Here is a 22,298-nt window from a genome sequence, read left to right on the forward strand (position 1 = left end):
TTCGACTTAAACTTAATTGAAAGCTGTGTTATAGCGAAACCCGTGCTGTTTGAAGCCATGCTAAGGGAGGAATTGCTGTATTCCCAACAAGTGATTAGAACCTTCGAGCTACTTATTTATCCCAATTAAATCCCTACTATTCCACTGCACTATTTGCTGCATGCTACAATATTCGTGCCAAAACAGCAATACAATAGCAGTACAAATAGTAAGTTGTACTTTACAAAATCACTAGCTATATTTAAAAATTAGCTAACGAATCTAAGAATATTTAATATACAGCAACTCCCCAACTTACATAAGGGTTGCGTTCCACGGAATGCTATGTAAGTCGGAATTTCACCCATGCTTGTGCAGCACTCGCAACTGTGCTTGCTGAATTGATTGAATCAAAAAAGATATGATAGACCAATATGTAAATAGAATTATTTATTGTATTTATTCAATTTTTTATCTCGTAAACATGAAAAATTACAAAAGCGTACAATTTAAAAAAATTTCAAAATTATAAAATTACAAAATTAGAGAGGAGACAGGCATAAAAAGTCAGTAAGTTTTATCTCTAGAGCATTGTTGCCAGAATCAGAATCTTCAGCTGATAAGTTGAGGGCTGTAGAGATTTAGAAGGGACCGGCCGCTCAACCTTACGAAAGAACATATGAATGACTGAACAGTGGCTTTTTTCTTTTCGTCGTAGATTTCTTTGTAGCAAGCAAACATATCATTCACCCCTCTGTTAACTTTTAAGAATCATTTGCTGTCAGGATCCATCTCCTCAAACCTCGCCATTGCCAATGCAATTTCACAAAATGCCACTGCCATCTCTCTGGTGATGAAGCATCTCGGCTCCTCATTTGGTTCATCTTGAGCTTCGTCAGCATTTTCTTCTTTCACTGTCGCTGCCTGCAAATCAATAAGTTCTTCATTAGATAAGTCCTTCTCTTCTTCCTCTATTAACTCCTCCACATCTTTGGCATCAACCTCCAACAGAAGTAGCTCTGCAACTTTTACAATCTTATCTGTAAACCTCTTCATATGATTCATATTTTTCAAATCCTTTGAAACCTTTTATGTGCCGTGGGCATATTTTCTTCCATGCACCATTTAAACAACTTTTAGTAATTTTGGCCCAGGCCTTATTAATGTTTAAGATGCTTACTAATGGTAAATACTGTAAGATTTCCAAAAGTCTCTTAACGTAAAATTTTTTTCACCATCTACTGCAAGACAATGCCTGAGCAAATATTGTGTGCGTATAAAGTACGCTTTTAAATTCAAAATAACACCCTGATCCATAGGTTGGATGAGTGAAGTCATGTTTGGCGGTAGAAATATGACTCTCACATTCGAATTGAAATCATCTAGATGCGTAGGATGTCCAGGAGCATTATCTAATAGAAGCAAAATCTTGACAATATTTTTCAACCTCAGGAATGAAGCAGCATTTACACAATCCTCAAACAGAGATATTGTTATCCATGCTCTCTGGTTCGATCGGAAATGCACGGGTAGGGTGGCTTTATTGATGCCCTTAAATGCTGAGGATTTCCAAAATGATACAAAAGCAGTGGTTTTAATCTGTAATCTCCTGCTGCATTTGCCCCAAGCAAGAGCGTGGCCCTATCTTTTGAAGCCTTGAAACCCGGCATTGTCTTTTTCCTCTTTGGCAATGTATATTCAATCCAGCATGTTTTGCCAATACAGAGCAGTCTCGTCAATTTTAAAAATTTGTTTAATATCTTCATAAACACTTATTGCTTTTGCTTGACTGGTCATTAGACTCAGGGGCACTTGCTTCTGAATCTGATTTTCCATCCATATTATTAACAGCTGTTCCATCTTCGACATAGCACCTGAACACTGTTTTGTGATCACTGTTTATCTTAAGTGCAGTGATCCTTTACAAACCTTACAAATATACGTGGTCTCAATTCTAATCTCAACGATGTCCATTTCCACTTGCAGTCTTCCAAACCCCATGTACTTTTTCTGACAGAATCTCAGTTATCGGTTGATTCAACTACTGCTCATCTCAGATGCCCAAATTATTCACTGTATGATTCCTTTTGCCTCAAAGGTGGTACTTGTGCATATGTCCGTTCTGATATTCCCTGTCAGAGACTTGGCAATTTGGAAACTCCTCTCTTTGATCTTCTCTGGCTTAAAATCTCTCTACCTCATTGTGTCAAATTCATCTGTTGTCTCTACCGTTCTCCCAACTCCACTAGTCACTTGGAGCTCTTTGACTTTCTTTGCAACTTGACTTTCTCCAGTCCAACTTTCCTAACAGTGAGATAATTTTCCTTGGTGATTTTAATGTTCACAACTCCAGCTGGCTTCCGTTTTCTAGTCACACCGACCCAGCTAGTCGAGATGCTGAGGTTTTTGCAATTACTAATAACCTTGCACAGATTGTTCATTTACCTACAAGAATACCGGACAATCCTGACCATACAGCCAACACGCTTGATCTTTTTCTCACAAACAACCCTTCTAAGTACACGGTCAAAATGAGAGGTCCTCTAGGCACCTCAGATCAAAACTTGGTGATTCTCTTCTCCAATGGAGCCTTTATCTCATGGCTATTCCCAAACTCATATTGATTGGCATTACAAGAATGCAAAATGGGATGACCTGCGAGATTTCTTTTCTTCTTTTGCTTGGTCGGATTACTGATTCAAAACTTCTGATGTCAGCGTTTGCTCAGATCGTGTCAGTGAAATTATTCTTGCAGGAATGGAATCCTTTATCCCACACTCCACTTTAAAATCTCTTCCTTTATCTTAAACCTTGGTTTTACAATAAATGTGCTAAGGCTGTTCAAGAGAAGAATGTTGCATATCGTAATTGGCTTGTTTCTAATTCTTCAGTTTCATTTTCTGCCTACACCAAAGCTCGCAACAATTGTAAAGCAGTTATTAATCAGTCCAAACTAGAGTTTGAACAGGCTAAGAGTAGAAAACTTGCTTCTTGCCCTAATGGTAGCCGAGCATTCTGGTCTCTTGCCAAAGCTATTGGCCGCAACTTTTGCCCATCTCTGCTCCCACCTCTGTCCAAACCAGATGGTTCTGTTGTCAGTTTAGCCAAAGATAAAGCTTACCTGATTTAAATATTGTCAGATTTAAACTTTTGTCACTTGTATTGTGAAAATTTTAGAATCTCTTGTATTGTGAAAATATCACTGGTTTTCAAGTCTTTTACTGACTGCACTTACCATCATAGTTACTTCAAGAGCACACAATGTGCTATTATAAATTTGTGTTTTTTATATTATTATTATTATTATTAGCCATATGGTGCAAGAAAGCCTGAGGCTTATGTTGCACCAGCCAAAAAAAATTTCTGAGTTACTGAGAGAGAGAGAGTAAGGGTAAGTAAGCAGAAGGGAATCACCAAGGAGAAGAATGATGATATACAGCTCAGGACCCTGGGTGTGCCAAGCTGATACTCACCAGATGTAAGCCCTATAGTTAATATGATATAGTAAAGAATACAGGGATCCTCAGTATTCATCTGCATTTCAAATAACTTCAGTTTTCAACTTCTGGCACCATTCAGAATCTCTCATATTATATTTCATCACTACACTGTTAGACTGCACCCCTAGTTATTCACTCATGCAGTACCAATAAGCACTGAAATGGCCATACAGGTAATGGCACACATTCAAATAAATAGTTTCGTATTTCTCGTTAGAAGGCAATGTTTTTTATTTGAAGTGAAGGTGAAATACCAAGCCAACTTTTAGTGACTTTCTTCACAATACTGAATCAATACATTCTGTAAAAAAAAAAAAAAAATTAGATTGCTCTTCTTAACACACACACAAATAAAACTTGCCAATTCATGTACAGTAATGTTTTCTAGATCTCATATGCCTGAAGCTTTTACTCTAAATTTACATGAGGTTTTAAACATTTGACACCATCTTTCATATTGTGGAAACATTTCACCTCCAGGCTGCCAGGTCCACTCACCATGCTGAGTTACCCACAAATTAAGTACCAAAATGGTTTCTTGTGCACTTCAAATAAATTGTAGCATACTTCTGCTTGGGAGCAGTGGTCTTTTATTTGAAGTGCAAGTGAATTGTTAGTGACTTGTTTCACAATATAAAATCAGTGCATGCTATAGCAAACTTTTCCTCTTGGCTACATAAACAATTGAGTATATAAAAGTAACCACATAAACAACCGAGTATACATTTTGCTCTAAATTTCCTTGAGGCTTAATTAATAGTTTTGTAAATGCTATTAATATAAGATATTAAGAAGTTTTACCTGTAAAAGTGGCCTGGTAACACCCAAAGTCCTTAATATTTCTGGTTCTGAAACAACATTCCATGTGTCCAAACCTAGCAGAAAAATAATTTGGTAAAATAATTTTAAAATTTAGAATAGACAACAGAGAAAATACTGACATCAAAAAATTAATCCCATAAAGTTACCAGGGGGAAATTCCATTTTTCACTGTATAGGAATGAACAGTTATGCAGCAGGATTATTCAGTTCTTAACAGCTATAGCAGCCACAGCACTTTTTAGTTCATTCTCTCTCTCTCTCTCTCTCTTTCTCTCTTTCTCTCTCTCTCTCTCTCTCTCTCTCTCTCTCTCTCTCTCTCTCTCTCTCATGGGGCACTGTTAATATTCAAAGAAAAAATAGCCTTACCCCAACCTTCAACTGTTAAGCTTAAAACTGTAAGTAGTTATCCATTTCTTTAAAAAGCTTAAATACTGTCCATCCAAAAGAACAATGTTTGGCTGTTTATGCATTAATGCTAAACAACTATCACTGTTCAACACAGCACAACCAACCAAAACCAATATTATTTGTGTCAACATCTAACTCTAAATCTGATAAAAAGAAAGCTAGAATTTCTTATGAAATTTCTTTCAGACCATTTTATTGAACTTAAAAACCTGGTTTTAAACTTCACCAATAGCTTGAGCTATATAATATTCATATTTTTTTTTTCTATTTTTTTTTTTTTTACATTGCTCACTCATGCACATTCATTCTGACATACAGTACTAACAATGATAACACTATCTCAATAATGTGAAGCATGAAACAAAGGTGCATGATTTTCCTAGTCAAACTGGATGAAGTAAACACATTATTCTTCTCTTCCTATGACAATGAAGCAAGTAAAGTGATTATCTGCAGTTTGGATTAATGTTTATATAACTTAAGTAACTGATTAAGCATAGAAGTAATAAAAATTATTAACTACAAATAACAAAATACTAAACAGGTTAGTAGAAGGTTTCGTAACAATGAACAAAGACCATTCAGTTTTAGCTTTATCAGTGCTTTGAATATGCTGAAAAAGTTCTGCTAAGAGAATTAAGCCTCATTTTTAAAAACAGATCTAGTATCTGGACTTATTATTCCATATCATCCTCAGGATGTATTTAAGTACTGTGTCATATTGAAATGAGTTTTCATCAGTATCCATGGTATCAACATTTAGCATGTGCCTTTCACCTACTTCAGTGTTTTTGTTTCTTCTCTTAAAGAAGATTCTTTAAGAGATTCTTCGCATGATTTTTATCCAGAAGATAAAAATCCAGAAGGTTATTGTTGGTGGTAGGTAGGTAGGTATCTTTATCCAGAAGGTATTGTTGGTGGCACATTCACAACTTGGCTGACTCTCTTTAGAAAATACAGCTGCGAGTTACAGGCTCCGAAAAAAACGATAAGTGTTTGCTTTTTATTTACATAATTGTTATTTTATATTGTACTTAATACGTAGTCTTATATGATGTTACCAACAGCAAATTCAAAATAGGAAGCATTCAAAGAATTAATCTTGGAAGCTACTAGGCTTTACATACCAACTAAGAAATATTGTTCAAGGTTTAGGCCAAAATGGATGTCATATGAACTAATGAGGCATATGGCAGAGAAGAAAAATGCATGGGATACTTACAAATTAACACATGACACAGAAGCCTATGATAGATACAAGTTGATATGCAACCAAGTTACAAAGGAGGTTAGGCAGGCGAAGGCAGATTACGAGAAATCCTTGGCAAGGGATGCAAAGAAAAGCAGCAAAGAGTTCTTTACTTATGTAAACTCTAGAAGGAAGGGGATGAATCAGATTGGTCCACTTGATATTGATGGGTCAACTGTTGATGACCCTGCTCAGGTAGCTAACAAACTGAATGAATATTTTGCATCGACATTCACACATGAGGAGTTATTCAGCGAGGGGAATGCCAGAAGTGTATTCAACTCTAGCAGTAAGCTACAGAATCTTGAAATAACTGGGAGTAAAGTGGAGGAGAAACTGTTGAAGATAAACACAAGAAAGGCACCCGGGGTGGATGGGATCTATCCAGTTATATTAAAGGAGGCAGCAAAGGAAGTAAGCAAACCCTTAGCCATAATTATGAGAACTTGCTTGGACTCAGGGGAGGTACCCATAGACTGGAAATGTGCAAATGTGACCCCAATTCACAAAGGAGGATCAAAGGCTGACACAAGTAATTATAGACCTGTGAGCTTAACTTCTGTTCCAGGAAAATTAATGGAGGCACTGGTTAAAGAAGCACTGCAGGATCATTTAGACAAGACTTCAGTTATAGCTCGGACACAGCATGGTTTTGTTAAGGGGAAGTCTTGCCTGACCAATTTGATTGGATATTATGATGCAGTCACAAAAGAACTGGATGCAGGGAATAGCTTTGATATTATATACTTGGATCTTAGAAAGGCTTTTGATACTGTTGCACATGGAAGACTGCTACACAAATTGGAGCAGTGTGACATTGGAGGCAAATTGCTGCTATGGATAAAGGGGTGGTTGAGGGGGAGAAGACAGAGAGTGGTAATCAATGGACACTGCTCATCGTGGACTAATGTTATTAGTGGAGTCCCTCAGGGCTCAGTGTTGGGTCCATTATTGTTTTCTGTATTTATAAATGATATTGATGATGGTATATATCAAGCTTAATGTCCAAGTTTGCAGACGATACAAAGGTTGGCAGGGTTGTCAAGGACACTACTGACGCTACGCTGCTGCAACAGGATCTGGAAAGGTTGAGCAGATGGGCTGAGAGGTGGCAAATGAAGTTTAACATTGATAAATGTAAAGTACTACACATGGGAAACAGCAACCCCAGAGCAGCGTATCAACTCTGTGGTACTACACTGACAGTGGTAGAGAATGAAAGGGACTTGGGGGTGGTTGTGCAGGCAGATATGAAGTTCTCTGAGCAGTGCAGATGGGCTGCAAGAGTAGCTCATGGAGTATTGTCAATGATATACAGGAATTTCTCCAACAGGGATAAGGAGGTGATTATTCCCTTGTATAAGGCAATGGTCAGACCACACCTAGATTTCAAGAAGGATGTAGGGCTGCTGGAACGAGTACAGAGAAGGGCAACAAGATTAGTGAATGGAACAAAGGGGTGCTCTTACGAAGAAAGGCTTAAGTTTTGCAAATTACAGTGTCTGGAGACTAGGCACCAGCGAGGTGATCTGATAGAGGTGTATAAAGCCTTGAATGGTTTGAGCATGCTCAATGCTGATGGGATTCTTCCTCTAGCTCAGAATAATCACCTGAGAGGGCATAAATTCAAATTGAGGAAAGACAGATGTAGGATAGACGTGCGGAAATTTGCATTTAGCCAGCGGGTGGTCGGTTGGTGAAACAGACTTCCATCCCTTGTAGTGGAGGTTGATAGCCTAAATAAGTTTAAGGCTCAGCTGGACAGGTATTTTGAATGAACAGAGGGGTGAAGTGGAAGTGGTTTTTTTTTTTTTTTTTTTTTTTGGCTGATGCTGCATAAGCTTGCTTTCTTGCATCAAATGCCTCTGCTAATGCTAATGCTATAGTTTTAATTACGCTGGTTATTTTTATTTTAATTTATATAAACAGTTTTTGTAGATATATGTAATACTTTATAAAACCGTTATTTCGTTCGAATATTGCAGGCATTGTTTTTGTATATAGTGATAGGGAATTCAAATTTTTAATTGAGGTAGTTAGGTAGCTCTAACATATAATTATAGAAACAGTAATACACTTCACTGTTTCTATTAGATAGCGTAGTACTGACATTTAATTAATTTAATTTATTGATTTTATTAATTTAAAGTATCATGACCCAAACTAGAGCAGCAAAGCAACGGGCACAAAGTGCCAGGAGTGGTGTGACTCGGGGGAGAACTGAGGGGGGCGATTCTCCAATGCATCACAGCCTAAAAAGTGTAACTTGTGAAATGTTTGCCGAACTATCTGGAACGGAACATGATATTGCCATGGGGGATGTCTTTGTGTGTGCGCGATGTAAGGAGTGTAAGGAAATCAGACGACAACTCAGCGTTGTTATGGGCCTATATGAGAGTTTGAAGGACAGGGTGGATGCCCTCGAAAGATCTAAATTGAGGGGCCCATCAGGCTCTCAGCTGCCCACATCAATGCCAGAGCTTGCACTTGGTTATCACGCAACACAGCGGCAACCCCCAAGGCAGAATGCGTTGGTCCCTCAGGAACTAGTTGTTGGTGACTCTATTGTCAGGGAAACGGGAAACAACCTTTGTAAAAAGGATAGGTGGAACAGGACCAGGGTATGTCTGCCAGGGGCAAAAGTTGATGACGTTGTAGAGCACATATCATCTTTTAAGGGCACAAAAGGTGATATAGTTGTACACATTGGCACTAATGATATCAAGAGTAGGAGACCGGCTACCGACTACTAACCACTTTCAAATTGTGTTTCAATTTGAAAGTGGCTGCAGAATTGTGTTTCAAATCATTTTCAAATTGTGTTTCAATTAATTTTTAATAAATAACAAACTTATTTGTGTTATTTATTATAAAACATCAACTTTTAGTAAAAAATTAATATACTAGAAAAGAATAGCGAAAGCTTAAAAGGCGGTACTCACCTTGAAATTAATCTGCGATGGTTTACTTAGGTAGCGTGGTTAATGTTTAAGTTGAATTGTTAAATTGAAAATTAAAAGGGAGGGAAGTAGGTAAAAGTTGACTGAGTTAAATGGGCGCAAGGAAACAGAAGTGTACACGTCCAATCCTTGGTTGTCATCGAAATAGAAGAAAGAAGAATAATTAAAAACTATGTAAGTGAATCCAGTGAAGCCAATAGTCTTTACAAGGACTTTCGTTAGTTAAAGAACGTCTTCAGTTGGCAATGTGTGGGGAGAGAACGCGCATGGTATTTTAAGAATAAAAAATTATACTCTCGTGATGCCTTTTTTGACATGTGGGAACTTTAATCTCGAGAGGTTCCAAATTGGGGAAAGATTGAAGGGGAGTTTAGAATTTAGAATTTTGAGGTTAGAGTAGTGCTTGTACCATTCGATAACTAGAGCTTCATATTGAAGTATTCTGTAGCTGGATTTTTGTTTAATGATGGAAATGGCAGAATCGATCAGCGGGTTGTGGTTGTGAGTCTGGGCATGAGTTGTAAGTTCTGTGACAGATTGGTTAGACGTGAGACTATGGAAATGGTAGTATGTACGGGTGTTGGATGTTTTTGATGAGCCAAATTTGGTGGTGGTACTTCCGATATAACATGTGTTGCAGTTTGGTTGACAATTAGTGAGGTATATAATATTATTAAGGTCGTTTGTAGAATATTTGTATGTGTCTTTATAGGTGCTGAAGAAGGATCTTAATTTGTTGTAGGTAGAAAAAACAAGGGAGATATCAGTGTTGTTAAATAGGCATCGGAACTGTCCTGCTAGTTCATTGTGGTAAGGGAGACTATGCGGATGTTAGTTTTATTTTTGTCTTTGGTTGGGATGTTAGATTTAATTTTATTTTTAGCGTTAAGGATTGTATTTAAAATGAGTTAGTGGGGGTAACCTCTGGATATAAATTTGTCGGTAATATACTGTATTTCATTGTGAAGGTCGGTGGGTGAGGAACTGTACTTTAGTGCATTGTGAATTTGGTTATATAAAACTGCCTTTTTAGTGTTTAGAGGGTGATGAGAAGCAAAATGTAAGTATTTACCGGTGTTTGTATTTTTCCTAAAAATTTTCGTATTTAATTTTGTGCCTGTTATATAGATAGTGAGATTAAGGAAATTTATCTGATTGTTCTGTCCAATTTCAAGGGTGAATTTAAGTCTATCATGTACAGAGTTAAGTTTTACGAAGAGGTTATTAATAATGGATCTGTTGCCTACTACAAGAATGTCGTCGGCATAGCGCATGTATAATTTTAGTTCAGGGGGAAAGGGGTGTAGAATTTGGCTTTCAATGGCGGCTAGGCAGATTTCGGACAATGGGGCCGAAATCCCTAGTCCCATTGGTAAGCCATATATTTGTTGGAAGATTTTTTCGTTGAATCTAAAAAATCTTGCTTCTAATAGAAGGGTGGTGAGTTCAAGGATATGGTTTATATAGAAAGGGAGGTACGTTTTGTTAAGGTATCGTCTGTTTCTAAGAGCTTGCGTAAGGTTTGTAAAGTAAATGGAATATGGACATTTGTGTAAAGAGAAGTAACGTCATAGGAAGCTAGGATGTTTGTATCGGATATTGTGATATTATTAATTTTTTGAAAAGCTTGATTGGTGTTATTGATCTTGAATGTGGAAAATTTAGTATGGGGGGTTATAATTTTGACCAGGAAGGAGGATAAATTAGTGAAAGCTGAATTGCTATATGATACATTGGTCTTAAAGGGTGGTCTGCTTTGTGTAACTTGATAATCCAAAACATGTGGGGGAGGATGTTATTGCGGATTCCAATTTGCTGTAGTGTGGAAAGGTTGATTTCCTTATTTTGCCTGAGTTTCCTGAGAATTATGTCAAGTTTATTTTTGAGTCTTACGATGTTATGGTTATTTACATTTATGTATGTATTTGTGTCTGCTAAGATGGATTCTAATTTTTCGGTGTAGGTGTCTTTATCTATTATAACAATCGTGTCACCTTTATCGGCTTTTTGAATAATAACGTTGGAAGTTTTACTGAGTTTGTGTAAATCCATAAGCTGTTGTTTTTTTATATTAGAGCAGGAAGAAAGTTTGGTATTAATAATACTATTTGTTTGGTGCATTAGACGCCATTTATCGGGATGATGTTCGAGTTTGGACTGGAGTTCAACAATGCAGTCTTTTATAGGGTAATGTTGATTTTTGATGGCAAAATTAAAGCCATATTCCAGGCCAGAAAGTTCAGCAGGTGTAAAAGATCTGGAAGAGAGGTTAACGGTGGTGATTTTTGCGGGGGAACGAGTCGTGAGGGAATTCCATTTTTTATTATGTCTTTGTATTATTTCTTGGTTGGTGGCATTAATACGTATATTGTTTTTGTTGGTGAACTCGATCCAGTCATGAGGGGTCATTTCTTTTTTAAGGTAAAATCTGAGTTGGTGTATACTATTTAAAAGGCTATATTTTTTATTATATCTCTTCCTGATTTCTTCACGGATGATCATAATAGATGTGCGGTGTACGATATGTGGATATTTTTTGCAATTATTTTTAGGAAAAAGGCGGGCAAATTTGGGGATGATATTGTGGTGGAGACATTTTTGTAAAAAGGCAATGTGTAACTTATTGGAAAAATATTTGATGAGTGTGCTGGTTAGTTGAGTTTTTTTATGATTATTAGACATGTCTAAAGGCATCGGGGAGAATAAGGAATGTGAACAAATTAAAATTAGAGGAGCGGTGCAGATGAGGTGTCGATTATTACCGTTAAAAATATCTTATTAAATTTGACAATACGAAATTTTTAGAAATCTTCAAGTACCGTGTTAATAGACTAGAAAAGAATAGCGAAAGCTTAAAAAGCGGTACTCACCTTGAAATTAATCTGCGATGGTTTACTTAGGTAGCGTGGTTAATGTTTAAGTTGAATTGTTAAATTGAAAAATTAAAAGGGAGGGAAGTAGGTAAAAGTTGACTGAGTTAAATGGGCACAAGGAAACAGAAGTGTACACATCCAATCCTTGGTTGTCATCGAAATAGAAGAAAGAAGAATAATTAAAAACTATGTAAGTGAATCCGGTGAAGCCAATAGTCTTTACAAGGACTTTCGTTAGTTAAAGAACGTCTTCAGTTGGCAATGTGTGGGGAGAGAACGCGCATGGTATTTTAAGAATAAAAAATTATACTCTCGTGATGCCTTTTTTGACATGTGGGAACTTTAATCTCGAGAGGTTCCAAATTGGGGAAAGATTGAAGGGGAGTTTAGAATTTAGAATTCTGAAATTAGAGTGGTGCTTGTACCATTCGATAACTAGAGCTTCATATTGAAGTATTCTGTAGCTGGATTTTAGTTTAATGATGGAAATGGCAGAATCGATGAGCGGGTTGTGGTTGTGAGTCTGGGCATGAGTTGTAAGTTCTGTGACAGATTGGTTAGACGTGAGACTATGGAAATGGTAGTATGCACGGATGTTGGATGTTTTTGATGAGCCAAATTTGGTAAACCATCGCAGATTAATTTCAAGGTGAGTACCACATTTTAAGCTTTCGCTATTCTTTTCTAGTCTATTAACACGGTGCTTGAAGATTTCTAAAAATTTCGTATTGTCAAAATTAATATATTAATTGCTTTGTTTAGAGTATTTCATTTAGAGGAGACGAGAATGAGAGTATCCTGTGCGGACGTACATTTTTGCCACTCCTGGAACAGAGAAGTTTTTCCTGATTTATTTTCTGTTTTATTAGCTTAAATTGGTATATTAACTTATTTTCTAGAGTAGTTTTATATTCTTATTTACGATACTTAGATTAAAGTAACTTAGATAGAGATTTTGTAGGTATTACTTAGTATCGGAAAGGGTATCAAATCCAAGTGTTTACCGTTCGTAATTGCCGCCGTTGTAACGCGATACAAAATATCTCGAAATAGATAGCATAAGCTTAATATAGTATAGTATAGTACATAATATTGTCAATTAATCAGATAATTAATCTTGTTGAACTTCATTGTCAATTAAATTATACTTTTAATTATCCATATAACGACTTGGGTTACGTAACATAAATAATTAGTAAAAAATAAATAATTAATACTTAACTTGATACGGAAGTTATATAAAGGGATTTCGTAGATAACACTCGATACTGAAACATAAATATAGCGTTATAACTGTGTAGATATAAGTTTAGGGTTTTAATTTTGTACTGAAATTGAAATTTTATTGAAATTAAATCGAAATCGTGACTCTCACCAGAGCAGCAAAGCAAAAGGCTCAAGCTAATGGGAGTGCTGTGGCTCAGGGGAGAACTGAGAGGAGCAGTTGCCCTCTGAATCACAGCCTATTAAAATGCACTACTTGCTTGATGTTTGTGGAGCAGTCAGGTAAGGGACATGATACTGCCATGGGGGATGTCTTTGTGTGTGTGTGTGCGATGCAAGGGGTGTAAGGAAATCAGGCGACAACTCAGCATTGTTATGGGCCTATATGAGAGCGTGAAGGATAGGGTGGATGCCCTCGAAGGATTAAAAGTGAGGGGCCCATCAAGCTCTCAGCTGCCCACACCAATGCCAGAGCTTGCACTTTATCATCGCGCAACACAGCGGCAGCCCCCAAGGCAGAATGCGCTGGTCCCAAAGGAACTAGTAGTTGTTGGTGACTCTATTGTCAGGGAAACGGGAAACATGCTTTGTAAAAAGGATAGGTGAAACAGGACCAGGGTATGTCTGCCAGGGGCAAAGGTTGATGACGTTGTAGAGCGGATATCATCTTTTAAGGGCACAAAAGGTGATATAGTTGTACACGTTGGCACTAATGATATTAAGAGTTAGGAGACCGGCGGAATTACTTAACAAGTACAGGTCACTGTTGAAAAAAAGCCGTGAATTAGGGTTGAATTTGAAAGTGTCTGCAATTCTGCCCAGACACGATAGGAGGGAGTATATGATGAGAGCCCTGTCGATCAATTCGGCCCTGGAAGGATTGTGCAAGGATCAAGGGGGTAGAATTTTTTTCAGCCTGGTCTGTACTTGTTAACAGGAGAGACTGCTTCTACAGGGATGGGATACACTTAAATAGAAAGGGTGCAAGAATGTTTGCTGATGCTATCGAGGCAGTGTTAGATGGGTCGGAAAACTGCTAGATTGGGGGGATACGACGACTAATAGATTAACAGTAGCCACTGGCAGAGGTGAAAGTGATTCTTGCACTGCTTCTATTGGAATGAGCCGCAGCCTGGAAAATAAGATGCAGGATATTTCAGAGACTGCTGGGAATCATTGGGGTACAAATAAACACATAGGTTGTGTTAGGGTAGCTAAGAAAAAGAACAGGTGCATGTATACTTGCGTGTACACCAATGCTAGGAGTTTAGTAAATAAATTTGATGAATTTGAGGTATTGCTCAAAACATCAAAGGCAGATATTGTGGGGATTTCAGAGACGTGGTGTCACACAGATATAAGGAATGCAGAACTGGAATTTGGGGAGTACAATGTCTACAGAAAGAATAGACAGGATAGGAAGGGAGGAGGGGTTATGCTATTAGTTAAGAAATACATAAAATCCAAGGAAGTGAAGCCAGTCGACATTGCTGGACAGTGCAGTGTCGAGTCAGTTTGGCGTGACATAAGCATTGGGAGATCAAAATTGAGAGTAGGAGTGTGCTATAAGCCTAATGACTCTGAAGATTATAATAAGAAACTGTACGGGGAAATAGAGTGGGCCAGTAAATCAGGGAGTCTTATAATGGGGGATTTTAATTTCCCAGATATTGACTGGAATTTGGGGGCTGGTCACTCACACACTAGCAAGGCTTTTGTGGATTTATTGGGTGATTGTCTTCTACATCAGCATGTTCAGTAGGCAACTAGAGGGAGTAATACTCTTGATTTGATTATCAGTAGTGATTCTTCATGCATTAAGAATCTGCAGGTAAATGAACCACTAGGTGGCAGTGATCACAGTGTGCTGAAGTGGGATTTACTCAAAGAGGTAACTACCATTAGGGGTAAAGGGAATGGTTATTGCTTTCGTAAAGGCGACTACGATGGACTGAGACAGTATTTAAATTCTATACAGTGGGACCATCTGATGATGTTACCAACAGCAAATTCAAAATGGGAAGCATTCAAAGAACTTATCTTGGAGGCTACTAGGCTTTACATACCAACTAAGAAATACTAAGTGGATTTCAGATGAACTAATGAGACATATGGCAAAGAAGAAAAATGCATGGGATACATACAAATTTTTTTTTTTTTTTTTTTTGGTAGTTGTTGGCACATAGACTTCTGTGGTCATAATGCACCTCCCAAGGTTTTTGCAGTACTTTGATCCAAGCCTGAGGCGGGAATCGAACCCGCGACCTTTGGGTCGCCAGGCAGGCACTTTGCCTACCCGGCTAGCCCGGTCGGCTACATACAAATTAACACGTGACACAGAAGCCTATGATAGATACAAGTTGATCTGTAACCAAGTTACAAAGGAGGTTAGGCAGGTGAAGGCAGATTACGAGAAATCTTTGGCAAGGGATGCATAGAAAAATAGCAAAATGTTCTTTACTTATGTAAACTATAGAAGGAAGGGGATGAATCAGATTGGTCCACTTGATATCGATGGGTCAACTGTTGATTGTCCTGCTCAGGTAGCTAACAAACTGAATGAATATTTTGCATCGACATTCACACATGAGGAGTTATTCAGCGAGGGGAATGCCAGTGGTGTATTCAACTCTGGCAGTAAGCTAGAGAATCTTGTAATAACTGAGAGTAAAGTGGAGGAGAAATTTTTGAAGATAAATACAAGAAAGGCACCTGGGGTGGATGGGATCTATCCAGTTATATTAAAGGAGGCAGCAAAGGAAGTAAGCAAATCCTTAGCCATAATTATGAGAGCTTCCTTGGACTCAGGGGAAGCACCCATGGATTGGAGATGTGCAAATCTGACCCCAATTCACAAAGGAGGATCAAAGGGCGACACAAGTAATTATAGACCTGTTAGTTTAACTTCTGTTCCTGGAAAATTAATGGAGGCACTGGCTAAAGAATCACTGCAGGATCATCTAGACAAGACTTCAGTTATAGCTCAGACACAGCATGGTTTTGTTAAGGGGAAGTCTTGCCTGACCAATTTGATTGGATACTATGATGTAGTCACAAAAGAACTGGATGCAGGGAATAACTTTGATATTATATACTTGGATCTTAGAAAGGCTTTTGATACTGTTGCACATGGAAGACTGCTGCACAAACTGGAGCAGTGTGGCATTGGAGGCAAATTGCTGCTATGGATAAAGGGGTGGTTGAGGGGGAGAAGACAGACAGTGGTAATCAATGGACACTGCTCATCGTGGACTAATGTTATTAGTGGAGTCCCTCAGGGTTCAGTATTGGGTCCATTATTGTTTTCTGTATTTATAAATGATATTGACGATGGTATATCAAGCTTAATGTCCAAGTTTGCAGACGATACGAAGGTTGGCAAGGATACTACTGACACTATGCTACTGCAACAGGATCTGGAAAGGTCGAGCAGATGGGCTGAGAGGTGGCAAATGAAGTTTAACATTGACAAATGTAAAATACTACACATGGGAAACAGCAACCCCAAAGCAACGTATCAACTCTGTGGTACTACACTGACAGTGGTAGAGAATGAAAGGGACCTGGTGGTGGTTGTGCAGGCAGATATGAAGTTTTCTGAGCAGTGCAGATGGGCTGCAAGAGTAGCTCATGGTGTATTGTCGATGATATATAGGAATTTTTCTAGCAGGGATAAGGCAATGTTCAGACCGCACCTAGAGTACTGTATACAGGTCTGGAGGCCTCATTTCAAGAAGGATGTAGAGATGCTGGAACGAGTACAGAGAAGGGCAACAAGATTAGTGAATGGAACAAAGGGGGTGCTCTTACGAAGAAAGGCTTACGTTTTCCAAATTACAGTGTCTGGAAACTAGGCACCGGCGAGGTGATCTTATAGAGGTGTATAAAGCCTTGAATGGTTTGAGCATGCTCAATGCGGATGGGATTCTTCCTCTTGCTCAGAATAATCACCTGAGAGGGCATAAATTCAAATTGAGGAAAGACAGATGTAGGATAGACGTGAGGAAATTTGCCTTTAGCCAGCGGGTGGTTGGTTGCTGGAATAGACTTCCATCCCTTGTCGTGGAAGTTGATAGCCTAAATAAGTTTAAGGCTCAGCTGGACAGGTATTTCGAACGAACAGAGGGGTGAAGTGGAAGTGGTTATTTTTTATTTATTTGTTTTTTTTTTTTTGGCTGATGCTGTATAAGCTTGCTTTCTTGCATCAAATGCCTCTACTAATGCTAATTTTCACTGTGGATAATTAAGATCACTCACTAGTTTTACTCCATATTCAGCTTTAGCTAACACAGAATTCTTTTTAAGATGTTTAGGTAATGTAATGCAGCAATTTTGTAGTCATACTGCTGTTCAGGTTCTTCGTCTTCCTTTATTGTTCATAAATTCACTTACAATGTCTACTACTTCAGTGTTTATGCCTTCCACCACTACACTAGAGTCTACAGAAACATTCATCACCACTAAGTGAAGAATTTCCTAGTGTCCATAGCAAGCCATTAAGAATGGATACATCAGGTGCATCTTCAAAGTCATAAATTACACTGAATAACAGTCAAATCAAATCCTGCTTTGAGGAAGCAGTTTTTAATAGTAGAGGGGCTCATTGCATTTCATGCTGCACTAATCCAGATTGAAACCTGTAGTATTCTACACTTTAGTAAAGTTTTCAACAACTTTTCTCTTAATTATGTTTTGTTGTTGTTATTTGGTTTTAGGAGCATTAGCAACTAAGGCCATATTGCTCCGGGGATATGCGGTGATCCTTCCCTGACCTTTCCGCATCCTCCGTATTTGGTGGTCACGGGCTCGAACCCTGGTCTAATCAAGAAACGTGTGCTACACACTGCTGCTCCTGACCACCTGGCTACAGAGGCGCCTCAAGTTTTGAAATCACATGTTTAAGAACCATTTGTCCAAATTCAAGTTATAGTTTGCAATTATTCCTTGATCTAGTGGTTGAGAAGCTGATGTGACACTGGGAAGCTGATGTAACACTTTCAACATTATTCACTTTATTTGTGTGAGATGTGGCATTGTCAAGAAATAAAATAAGTTAAAATAAAGAATTCCATTCAACCGGTAAGGACAGTAACTAAGTTTAATAATATACGTTATTAACAGAAGCTTTTCAGATTAAATATCCCTTCGTAAGCTGTGAGAATACATACATAAAATATAAAACATTACAAATGGAATGTGCACAGCATGGGCATGTTGACTAAAAAGAGTGAGCATGTATGAGAATGTGTACGAATGCTACACATTCCAATACATGGGCATTTGCTGGGCAGAACTAGGTGATTGTTGTTAATGCAGGGTGCATACATGGGCTGAGTACCAGCGTTTGTCATATTTTAAGACTACAGACTCCATGATTGGGTGTAGTAGTCACGCACCTGTATTTCGGTTAAAAACACTATGGCAACAAGACGTGCAGTGACTCAAGCCACAGTCGTTGATGGTAGTGGCAGGATTGGTCAACGACCTCGGTATCACATCTGGGATTGACTCTGCAGAGTGTGCAGAATCAGCCAATCGAGTGGCCCTTTCAAGTTCTGAGAAATGGTCCTGGAGCCTTCTGGCAGTTCCCCCCCCCCTCCACACACACACACACACACACACACACACACACACACACACACACACACACACACAGCAGCTGCCACAATTGCCGCAGGTAATGCAGTATATCGTAATGCTGCGTAAAAGAGGGGCAACAGGTGTCTTCACCCTCAACCCTCACGACAATAGATCGCAATCCTCTACAGGGAAGTTGCAGGCACTTTATCCAGTACCCACTTAAGATCGTATAAATGTGATCTGAAGCAGCCAGGTAATATGAGATGTAGGCAGTAGGGGTAGTCTCGCCACTATGGGGGGGGGGACCTCGAACATGCATTAAGCTCACGGGCTTGTAGATCATGCTTGTCCAAGACATAGGTGGGATACTCACAGTTGAAGTCGGCTCTTATCTTAGGAACTTCATTGCGCCTGGCATCCATGGAACTGGAATGAGTCCAGGCTCGAGAGAGTAGTGTGCGTGCAGTACTGAACAGGTGGCAGGCGCTGACCTGTAGTTGGTAAATTAGCCAGAGCACATGGGCTTTCGGTAGAGCAAAGTTTCCAGATGTATGCTTCACTAGAACATCCGGGAAGGAAAGGGTTTGCTTGACTCTAATTCTATGGTGAACTGGATGAAGGGAGATGGAGAGTTGCAATGTTGTAATAGTTGTCTCTGAACCTAGGGGGATAACAGTGAAGAATTCGTCGACATATCAATACCAGAGGGTGACGGGTACTAGCAGGTTCAGGAATATGTGTTCCTCCAACTCCTCCATCGCAATGTTCGCAACGACAAAACTGACTGGGGTGTCCACAGCCATGCCGTGTATTTATTTGAAGAGAGAGTCACCAAAAATTAAGGGCAGTATAAATATCCTCTATGGATAAGGAGGTTCTGTTCAGTAAGCTGATGACACTATTCAAAAGGTGCCTGGCATATACGACGGCTTGCTGCACAGGTATGGAAGTAAAATAAAGAGACAATATCAAAGGATGCCATGATCTTGTCTTCAGGAATGGTAAGGTGTTTGATGAGGGAAAAGAATTCTTCACTGTTTGAATAGTATTTTTTTTTTTTTTTTTTATGTGAACCCCAAACACGAGAAGATATTTGTTGACATTGGACTTGAACTTCTGTAGATTGTAATTTTCAGGAAATACGTATGAAGGAAGGTTGTTCCAGAAAACGGCAGTTGAATGAATAAATGAGGAAGATGAAAAGTTGGTTCTGTGGGTTTGAAGTTGGACAGTAAATGGACGTTGGCTGGTGGTGGCACGTGTTCAGGCTGTTTTGAAAGAGACAGCGGGAATTATAGAAACCAATTCAGAAGAACAGTGCCCATGGAAGTATCTGTCGAAGAGGCATGCAGCAGAAACAGTACGTCTATGAGAAAGCGAGTGGAGAGACTCTGTTAGAGATGAATCATTAATTAACCTAACTGCCCTCTTCTGAATGGAATCAAGAAGCCTGAGAGAGGTTTTGGGGGCACCACCCCAGATGGGGGAACAATATTCCATGGCAGGGCGGATTTGCGATTTATACAGAGTGAGCAGCTGTTTGGAAGAAAAGTAACGCCGAGAGCGAAAGAGAAAATCAAGTTTTTTAGATGCAGAGGAAGCAATATTTGTAATGTGCTTGTGCCAAGAGAGATTACAAGTCAGGGTAATCCCCAAAAGAGATATATCATTTTGCCTAGAAATCGGAGTGTCACTAAAGATAAGTATAGGAGCAGAAAAATCCTTTTTGCGAGATATAAGACAAGAGTGAGTTTTAGAAGGGTTGAAATCAACTAAGTTGTCTTTGCCCCACTGGAGAATTACCTGAAGATCGGCATTTAAGGAATTGGTAGCAAATTTTCGAGAAGTTGAAGCTGATTGAGCAGGACAAGGTTTCTCAAAATGGAAAGTGGAATGCAATGTGCTATCATCGGCAAAACTATGGATAGGATTTCCAGTCAATGGAAGAAGGTTCATTAATATAGAAGAGGAAAAGAATGGGGGAAAGAACTGAACCTTGGGGGACACCGGCATTAGTGGAGAAGTTAGAAGACAGAGAGCCATCTACCATCACCCTCAGTGAGCGATCAGAGAGAAAACTGGATAACCAATTACTAAAAACAGTTGGCAAACCATAAGATGGAAGCTTGTTTAGAAGACCTTTATGCCAAACAAGATCAAAAGCCTTTGAGATGTCAAGAGCAACTACTTGTGTTTCACCAAACCTTTCCACTGAATTAGTCCATAAATGGGTAACATAAGCCAGAATATCACCAGTGGATCGACACTGACGAAATCCATACTGGTGATCGTTGATCAGACGGAAGGTTTCTAGGTAGTTTAAGAGTTGGTGGTTAATTGATTTCTCCATTACTTTAGAAAGAGTAGAAGTAATTGCAATGGGACGATAATTGGATGGGAGGGATTTGTCACCCTTTTTTGGAACTGGCTGGATATGAGCAAATTTCCAAGCAGAAGGAAAAATACCTTTGGAATAAGAAAGTGAAAAAAGGCGGCAAAGAATAGGAGTATGTTCAGGAGCACAGGTTTTGAGAACAAGTGGAGAAATACCATCAGGACCTGCAGCTTTCTTAGCATCAAGATTCATCAAAATCCTTCTGATATCCTTTTGACGGAAGACCACAGGAGGCATTGAATGGAGCGTGTTGGGAATGGTGGGATATGTTTTACCAAGATCATTAATACATGAGCTGGAAGAAAAATGGCATGCTAGCAGGTAAGCTTTATCCTTGGCTGAAGTGACAACAGAACCATCTGCTTTGGACAGAGGTGGGAGCAGAGATGGGCAAAAGTTGCGGCCAATAGCTTTGGCAAGAGAACAGAATGCTCGGCTACCATTAGGGCAAGAAGCAAGTTTTCTACTCTAAGCCTGTTCAAACTCCAGTTTGGACTGATTAATGACTGCTTTACAATTGTTGCGAGCTTTGGCGTAGGCAGAAAATGAAACTGAAGAATTAGAAACAAGCCAATTACGAGAGGCAACATTCTTCTCTTGAACAGCCTTAGCACATTTATTGTAAAACCAAGGTTTAAGATAAAGGATGAGATTTTAAAGTGGAGTGTGGGATAAAGGATTCCATTCCTACAAGAATAATTTCACTGACACGATCTGAGCAAACGTTGACATCAGAAGTTTTGAAACAGTAATCCGACCAAGGAAAAGAAGTCTCGCAGGTCATCCCATTTTGCATTCTTGTAATGCCAAACAACACGAGGTTGGGAATAGCCATGAGATAAAGGTTCCATTGGAGAAGAGACAATCACCAAGTTGTGATCTGAAGTGTCTAAAGGACCTCTCACTTCGACCATGTACTTAGAAGGGTTGTTTGTGAGAAAAAGATCAAGCGTATTAGCTGTATGATTAGGATTGTCCGGTATTCTTATAGGTAAATGAACAATCTGTGCCAGGTCATTAGTAATTGCAAAAGCCTCAGCATCTCGACCTGCTGGGTCGGTGTGACTAGAAAACGGAAGCCAGCTGGAGTTGTGAACATTAAAATCACCAAGGAAAATTACCTCATTGTTAGGAAAGTTCGACTGGAAAAAGTCAAGTTGCAAAGAGAGGAAGTCAAAGAGCTCCAAGTGATTAGTGGAGTTGGGAGAACGGTAGAGACAACAGATGAATTTGACACAATGAGGTAGAGAGATTTTAAGCCAGAGAAGATCACAGAGGAGATTCCAAATTGCCAAGTCTCTGACAGGG

The 22,298-nt window shown here is 38.9% G+C and overlaps 1 protein-coding gene across 1 annotated transcript in view; it reads right to left on the reverse strand.

The window, feature by feature from the left end:
* The window catches only part of Sec8 (exocyst complex component secretory 8), a 416,647-nt gene that overhangs the window by 165,559 nt on the left and 228,790 nt on the right, over positions 1-22,298 (reverse strand). The window contains exon 17 of the mRNA XM_090385352.1: positions 4,281-4,354. Coding sequence (XP_090241478.1) covers positions 4,281-4,354 — 74 coding nt within the window. The remainder of the gene's footprint in view (positions 1-4,280; positions 4,355-22,298) is intronic.

The sequence above is a fragment of the Mastigoproctus giganteus genome, chromosome 11 (genome assembly GCF_048544385.1).
Source record: "Mastigoproctus giganteus isolate SK-2022 chromosome 11, ASM4854438v1, whole genome shotgun sequence".
In the NCBI taxonomy this organism is placed as follows: Eukaryota; Metazoa; Arthropoda; class Arachnida; order Uropygi; family Thelyphonidae; genus Mastigoproctus; species Mastigoproctus giganteus.